We start from the raw sequence: 8,803 nt of genomic DNA on the forward strand, positions 1-8,803 counted from the left end.
AGTCAAACATATTATTCCAGAGCTAAAAAGCGGAGAAAGACAAGCGGCGCACAAAAAAGGGCCACTTTCATTGTAATTCATTGACTTGTTCAAAACGCCAGGCAAAGAAAAGGGCCAGACATTAACAGCCGCAGATGCCCTCATGAAGGGAGAGTCTATGTAGGCATTATGGCCTTTGTTCGCACCCAGTTAAAGTGTTTAAAAGGAGGGTTAACTCAATCCATCAAATTGTCTGAATTTGTGAGGAAATTTCAAAAACCATATGGCCTCCAAACGTTTGCGTCCTTTTTGTGCGGTGGGACACACTTGTCTCAGTATGGCTGCCTGCGGGGGTCCAGCCCTGCTCTTTTGTGACTCGTCCCATCAGGGGCCGCGGCTCATTTGTCCCCACTTTTCATGCTTTACGCTCAAAATTACGGCCCAGTCCCGCAGAACAAAAAAAGCCCTATAAAGGCCCAGAGAAACTGGCCCAAAACTTTGTGTTTTGGTGGCATCCTCGCCCTTTTTCCCCCGGCACCAGATTTGTGTTTCTCACATAAATTTTTAGCCCGAATGGAGAAACACGTCCAAGGGTCAAGAAGCCATGATACGCTTTTAGGATGTGAAAGGAGATGTGAGATTCCGGGCCACAAAATGTTTAAAGCATCAGAGTGGAAAAGGACACAAAGGGACAAAATAGTTCAGAATAATAACTTTAAATAGGCCGCTTTTGATTGGCTTACACGCCCGGATTTGGCACCGATAGCACGTTTCTTAAATGATTTTTTGGGGGGTCCTATTTAGAAAAAAAAACCAGTTTATTTTATCCAATAAAATCAGACATCCATAATAAAACTAAGATAGCCCATAGTTGAAGAATTACAACATAAAATAAATATTCAGAAAAGCCATTTTATTCCCATAGTAGCCTATATACAATACAGTCTGTGCATTGGTTTCAAATAATGTCCTGATTTCAGAAAGGCACTTACAGGTGTACAAAACATAACAAATTTAGAACCGTAAATCTATTGTATCCAAACAATACATCTAAAAGGAGCATATCTCAAAATCACCGCAAGAGTCAGTTGTTCTTCTCGCCATCGATTAAACATTCCCATAAAACGCAAAAATTGTGAAAGTCCCAGTTTGCCTCTCCAAACATCATCCTCATCTTCATCATCATCTTCTATTTCTTTTTCTTCTTCTTCACGCCGAAGTCAGGGGTCACAGTCAGAGGAGGAGGAGGAGGAGAGCCGGCAGTGACAAAATGACTCGATGGCGATTTGGCAAAAAACACGAAAACAATTAAATAAAAAAATATAATAATAATAAGGTAAAAATAAATATATAATGATCACAAATCAAATCATGCATTTACATGCAAAATATATGAAAAACTGGAGCTCTTTCATCGTGGTGTGTGAGGGTATAGGCCTTACAGGAGAAGCGATGGAACAGGTGTGTGTGTCTGCATATGTGTGTGTTGTGTTTCAATGTAAGTGTGTGTGTGTGTGTGTTGGCCTAAAGTGTAAAAAAATAATAAGTTACTCGTGTCATATCAGACCATATTGCTTTGATTGCAAGTGACAGTTTGCTAATGAATAAAATATCACTGCATATTTCTGCTTCTGTGTTCATGCGTCACTATGAATAGTTCTATCTGCGCCGATATAAAAGTCATTACATTTTGGTACATGTTCTCAGATATGGTATACAATATAAGCAATAAGATACAAGTCCTCGCGAGGATTTTTTAAAATCGTCTTTTTGTGTGTCTGCCCCACGCTGCGCAATCAGTCATCCACATCAATCTCCACGTCCTCGTCCTCCGAGCACTCTTTACTCGTTGTGTGGTCTGAGAATGGCGACAGCGGCGACGAGCGCAGTTTCTGAGCGAGCTCGTGCTCCTGGCCTCCCCGCGCGGGGGACTCCCCTCGCGGGTGGCCCAGCGTGCCGTTGGCGCATTTCTCCAGGTCCGCCAGCTTGGCGAGCTTCTCCAAGGGGACCTGGCCGACGGCCTTGGCAGACTCCACGTCGGCCTTCATTTCCTCCAGGTCCCGTTTTAGCTTGGCCCTCCGGTTCTGAAACCACGTGATGACCTGCGCGTTCGTCAGGCCGAGCTGCTGCGCTATCTGGTCCCGGTCAGCCGGCGACAGGTATTTCTGGTACAAGAAGCGCTTCTCCAGCTCGTAGATTTGGTGATTGGTAAAGGCCGTCCGAGACTTCCGGCGCTTCTTCGGGGTGCTTCTCTGGCCAAACAGAGTCATCCCGTCCCGGCCTGTTGAGGAGAGACAGAGGCGCGGTGAAAATCAGCTCAAAGTGCAGGTGCATCGCGTAAAAATCATCCTAACGTAATATTAACAAGGTAACCAATACAATGTGAGAGACAGTAAAACCTCCATCTCTGCTGGGAACAGGTCATTTCAAGAAAATTACCCAGACACCACTGGGAAATATTGAGCAGCACACACTCGAGACACTTATATTAAAGACTAGAGGCGGCGATTTATTTCTTTGAGAAACAGACAGATAAATGAACTAGTCTTTGTTCGATTGCATATATTAGCAGGAAAAATACAACATTGACAAAGCAAAAGAAAACATTTTCTCTGCCCATGAAACAACCATATTTAACCAACTGATTGCATGAGAGGGTGCAAAATAAAAGGGTACCAAAATAATTTCTCTTTCGTGCATGCAGGACACTGAATAAGAAAAAAAAAGATTAAAAAAAAAAACGACTAACAAAAGAACTTTCTAAAACGATGTAAATTAGGGGATGTATAGTACCTTCTGCAGCTTGTAACACGCTGACTTCCAGCCCCTTGAAGGTCTTGCTGGCCAGCTCCTCCAGCGCGCAGAGCGGGGAGGTCTGGGTGAGCAGAGCCCGGCTGGACAGAGGGATGCTGGATGGACGGTGCTTCTCAGAGGACGAGATGAGGTGAGCGGTGCCGCAGATTGTGTAACTTCGTTTCACCGACGGTTTGTTGAGAATGTCCTCGATGCTGAAGGGTGTCAGCGGCTTGTTGGAGTTGGCAGGAGGCGGCAAGTGGTCCAGCGGGCTTCGCCTCCTGGTTTCCACTGCATCACATTTGGCCACTTCTTTGGATGTCATCATTGGCTGTGCGCGGAGTTTGTGTGTGACTTTTATAGAAATATTTAGAGGGTTAAAAAAAAACGATACTATCGAGGGGTAAAAGAAAGAGTCACATAACAGTTAAGAGGTTTAAAAAAGAGACAGAGAGGAAAAGGGGAAGAAAAGAAAATCTTATTCCAAAATGGGATGTCTTCAAAGAGTGGATCCTCGGGAGCAGTGGGTCCGCAGGAGTGAGATGCCTCCCTGAAAATGGCGAGGTCCAAAGAGTTGACGATTACTAACAAGTTCTCATTGATTGGTAGGTAATCAATTATCTCCAGTGGCACTTTCGCCCTCTTCCCTTTCACTCTTTGACTATGTTGCAGTCCAGTGCGGGGCTTTTTGCGACTGGGGGTGTCCCATTAATTAGGACGCATGGCTGGAAGGAGGAGGAGCCCGGCGGAATTATAATGCTTTGTGCTCTTATCATCTTTGGTCTAATTTAGTCGTGTGCTGAGATACCAGAATAGGTTTGTGGGGTAAATGAGGGGAAGCAGAGAGAGAGAGATAGAGAGAGAGAGAGAGAGAGAAGGATAAAGAGGGAGTTGTGAGGGAAAGATTTAAAACCCGCAGATTATTTAAGCGTTTTTGTGCGTAAATCTCAAGTTTTAGCCAAGGAGTTTGTAGGCTTTTGTTTCCAAAGTATTTGGATTACCCGGATGTTACTTAAACGACAAGTAGTCTGGTGTTATGTTAGATGTCGCAGGTAGTCAGAAGGATATTTTCTCGACTCTAAGCGCGGATGATCCTTTGTTTTGTAAAGGTAAAGTAGAACTGGGCCATAGATCAGCTGTGATGATTCCTCCTCTGGGGCGGAGAGAAGGAGCAGCATGCATCCCTCACAGCAACGCCAAACCCGGGCCATAACTCAGGCGAAAGGGCTCCTTTTATATCAACCGAGAAATATTTCATCTCCTCTCAAATTTCCCCGCGTCCTCCAGGTTTGACAAGATGAGTTTATTTTGAGGCTGCTCGAAAAGTGGCGAGGGGCTATATGCATAAACGAATTTACGCACGCGCCAGGACAGTTTGTAGGATCTTTTTTTTTTTTTTATCTTAAAAAAATGCTGATGAAGAGAAGAAATGTTATTTTTAATTTTTACATTTCATTACATTCCAGGTCAAGTTTTATCTTTACACCATCAAAGGTGCCGATTTTTCAAACAACGAAAATTTTATTTTTTTGACACAAACGTCGTTAGGCTACTTATTGTTGTTTTTAAAAATATAGGCTATTAGTGATTATCATCGGACAAAATCGGTTTCATTTGTTGTCGGCGATGTTGAGAAATAATGACGTTTATTTAGTATCCTATTTTCCTTTTCCTGTTTGTCTTTTATTGTTGCTTTAAGTCGATATTATAAAGTCTAGCTTTACGTCACTGGCGGAAAAAAAACAAACATCAACAGAGTGATGATGATGGTGATGACGATGATTCTGAAAGGTGAAGGATAGGAAAATAATTTATTTATTCAGCCAATTTAATTATTTAAATAATTTTCATTTTGTATCCCTCCATCCTTTCCTTTAGCAGGATCCTTCAGGTCATTAAGTCTAAATATAGCCTATACTTTAAACACGTAACGTTTCTGATTAATACATAAATAATAAATACCGTAGAGAAATTCTATTTCGTTTTTAAGACCTATTCTGTCAAATGTTTTACATTTAAATAATTCAACATACATCTAGACAATTTTCATTTTTGTTTTTTAAATAAAAAGAAGAACTTTCTATGTGACCAGTTGAACTTAATCAGGTCATGAAGGCAATAAACAAAATAACAACAACAACAACCAACAGCAGGGGTTCTGCTCTGATTTCAGAGGTTACATGTTCTCTGGATGGTGCTCGGAAAAGTGACCGACTTTTGAACATATTTATTAAACATGAAATTATTTGAAAGATGTTCCTTGCTAGCTTTCCAATTACTCTCAAAAAATCTATTCTCACAATAAATATAAAATCTTTTAAATATACAGTTTATTTGAAAAAAAAAAAAATACTTTTAGGCTACATACTGCAGAACCGTTTACATATGTACTGTAGTTCCAATGAAAAATAATGAATTCATGTCTAATGTGTTTAATTAAAACTCTGAAATGATGAAAAACATGTAGAATATCTAAACTAATTCATGGATATAGGCTATAAAACTGAAACAAGCATTACAGCCTCACAGATTCACATCTTAAACGAGCATAAAAATAAAATAAACCGAAAATATCATTTAATTCTTAGTTAAGTATTTAAATTAACCATTTAAATAATCATTCTAAAACATTACTTTAATGGAACACAGTTGGATCCATTGTTGTGTTCAAAAAGAAGAAGAAGGAAGTAACCTTATTTTCTGTGTGTCCAGCCAGCTGAGCTGAATGGGGTCTTGGTGCCTGTTTATGAAAGACAGATATTTGTGGTGGTGTGTGTCATCATCTCTGTGTGTCGCTCGCCAAGGTCAACGACACGGCCTGCCTTTCAGCTCTGCTTCAGCCACACAGCTTAATCTCTTAATCTACCAGACTGTGCAGGGGACAAAACACAGCTCTGAGTGTCTGGGGTACACTTCTCACTCTTAGACTGATATATTCCTTTTTGGGTTTGCTCTTATTCTGTTTTGTTTTTATAATCTTGATGATCTAGTATTTAATTTAGATTTGTAGTAAACCTCAAAGAGCACCAGTTGACCATAATCCAGTCTAGTGGTAATTCATATTATCTTTAAAGCACTCCTGTAATCTACTCCTTTAACACAAGAGTCCTTATTTCTGCCCAACCAGGTGTTGATTTAGGCCTTCCACACTGCGGTCACTTAGCTTATAGAGTGTCAACCTGCAATATGTGTGAGTGAGCTCATGCAGCAGGACACACATTCAGTGCAGGCTCAGACAGCTGCAGGGGAAACTATCCACTTTGTAGCCATCTTGTGAGACCCCAAAGATGGGTGTCATGTCTCCCCTCTCCCAAAGGCCTGCCTGTTATCTCACATGACACCAGATATAGATACAGAGAGGGAGAGGTGTGTGTCTCAGTTTAAAACATGTACTGTATAAATCACATGTCATTACAGAGGTCAGTGGCTGAGGAACGCCATTGGCTGGTTTCATTGCGGGGGCCAGTCTGGTTGGAGGAGAGTGGATTTATCTCGCCGTTGGATCTCAGGAGAGGTGGCCATATTTTATGTGACTAGAGATGTAATAACAGGCCTCTGACAAATCCCTGATGGCTCGGCTTTTCCTGCCTCGCAGAGCCGGAGCCAGAGCTGCTGAACAGAGGACCATAAGCTGCTCCGTTATCACTGCACTGTGCTGCTCAGAAAACTGTTTTCTCAAGGGTGTGGAGAGCTCAGTGCTGACTTAAACAACAAGCTTGTTAAAGGGTTCGATCAAGCAAATCACAAAATATAATTCTCTCATTCTCTTCTGGTGGTATCAAACCATGCATGGCAAAAATATCAACCTCTGAGACGTCCAGATTTATTATTGACTAAAAATATAATTGCATTGTTTGTGATAAAAAATATAAGGTAAAGACCAAATTTCCCCCAGGAATTAAGATCAACTAAAAACTCTTCAGTGAGACAAAGTCACTTTTATAAGAATTATTTGATCTCAAACAAAGTGGATCCGATAACTGATAAAACACATGAAGAATGCAACAGACTCAATGGTTTCACAGCAAACACAGACTTTGACTGCTCTGACCATTAGCTTATTATCTGACCCCCTTCTGGAAAGATTACAACTGATGTTGAAAAAGCTGAAATGGAACTGCAGCTGGTTCATAGAACAAGGTGTGATGCAAACACAGGCTCCAGTGTTTAATCAGTTTAATTCACTTTGTAGACGACATGGATGACTTTATCTGTCCACAAAACACTGAAAACAAGGAAACATTACAGATCTTAATAAATCATTTTATATAATAATGTGAAGGTGACTTTAAACTACATGCAGTCACTTATGGTATTTTTTTCTCTTTAACCTAATAAACCTATAAAAGGGTTTAAATATGATACAGCAATGGGTTAATAATAAAGTAACACATGGCATATCAATTAAAAGGAAATGTCAAATGGCCACTCACACATTTGGTTCTCTTTGTTTCTCACAGCAGTTCAGGTGTGGTTTGGAGGTCAGACAGGAAGTGATATGAGGGCAGGCTTTAGTGATGTTGGGGGCGTGGCTTGGACAGGTGTGACAGAGTCAGGTGATGATAGCTATCTTAACAGATAGCACTGAATCAATTCCCTGAACTTATACCTTTTTAACTGGTCAACCTTTATATTGAAAGACCTTAAATTAGAAGTTTGAACCTGCAGAATATTTGGAAAAACTTCCCACCAAAGAAGAAGTGACAGCAAACACTGCTCAGAGTGCAACAGGGACTAATGTCTGTAATTTATCGTTTTGTTTCGGTAGACATGCTTGTGCGTATTTAGACAATGTATTTTTAATTTTCTTAACATCACAACATTACCTTTACCCCCACCCATCATCATAAGTAAGAAGCAGGCATGTTTTAGGCTAACTCAAAATGAACCCCAAACTATTTGCAGGGCGGGTATGAAAATAAAGGAAGAGTGATTTCAGATCCTTCAGTGAATTAAAGATACAAGACTAAAAACATATTCTCTAATAGTTAATGTGTAGCATTGTAAATTGGACTCAAAGCAAATTGTAGCCTTAGCAGTGGATGTGATCAGGAATGCATTGGAAAAGAGAAGAAGCCAGTAATTAAATTAAGATGTTTTGAAGTATTTCTATTTAAAGCACCTCATATGTCATAATGTAAGATTTTTTTGCTATTGGTAAAATCTTAATTTACACAATTAAATACATGCATTGACCTTATAAATAGAAAATATCCCCTAAAAAGTAGTGCAGATAACAGAAGGGTGAATGAAAAAAAGTCAATTAAAGACATTTCCTCATTGAGAATTTTCCTTTTTTTTCATATTTGGCTGAATTCATCTACTTAAATGAGAAACGATTTCTGCCTCACTTTCAACATATACAAATAATACTTTTTCCAAGGTTTGAAGAAATAGTTAAATAAAAAAGCTGACTCCCTCCTCTCGTTTCAATGCCTCAAACTTACTGTGAAAAATGAATAAAAAGCAACATAAAAATTGATTACATCATTAAATGACCAAATCCTGACTTTTCCCGAACACAGGAAAAAGTAACAACAGGTGCAAAGTGTCCCAAGAAACACAAGAAGAGCTGAAGTGACCCCATGTGGAGCGTCTAATGCAGAGTTACTTTCTGCTTAAAGAAACCTTTTCATGGTGTCTGACTGAGGTAATACAGAATACTCTCATTTATATGGACTCTATAAAGACCCAGTCACTCATTAAATAGTTTGACACCAATGATTGAGTGCTGGTAGAGTTCAAACATAGTGTTTCTCTCCTCATAGCGACACTAAAAACCTGAAGCCGAGCACCGTCAGATCTGTTTTCTGTGTCTCACCTGGTGGAGCAGTTGTTCCTCTCACAGTCGTCTGCCAGCCTGTAACAGACTGGCTGCACGGCCCTCATCACACTGCTGTGGTTTGGGGCCTGTACACTTGTTGTTGGCTCAGGCTGAACATTCCTAATTTACAGAAAGCACACTTTGAAACAGCACATATGTGCAACATTGAATAGAGTCCGAGCCACGCCAATACTGAACACTGACTCT

General features: G+C 40.3%; 1 protein-coding gene across 1 annotated transcript; it reads right to left on the reverse strand.

The window, feature by feature from the left end:
* Positions 1-873: 873 nt before the first annotated feature.
* On the reverse strand, positions 874-3,966 carry lbx1b (ladybird homeobox 1b). Its single transcript, XM_061050918.1, has 2 exons — positions 2,773-3,966; positions 874-2,260 (listed from the first exon to the last, which is right to left on the reverse strand). Exons 1-2 carry the CDS (start codon positions 3,098-3,100, stop codon positions 1,776-1,778), a joined length of 813 nt encoding a protein of 270 aa, XP_060906901.1. The 5' UTR covers positions 3,101-3,966; the 3' UTR covers positions 874-1,775.
* Positions 3,967-8,803: the final 4,837 nt, after the last annotated feature.

This window comes from Labrus mixtus, chromosome 2 (assembly GCF_963584025.1).
Source record: "Labrus mixtus chromosome 2, fLabMix1.1, whole genome shotgun sequence".
Taxonomy (NCBI): domain Eukaryota; kingdom Metazoa; phylum Chordata; class Actinopteri; order Labriformes; family Labridae; genus Labrus; species Labrus mixtus.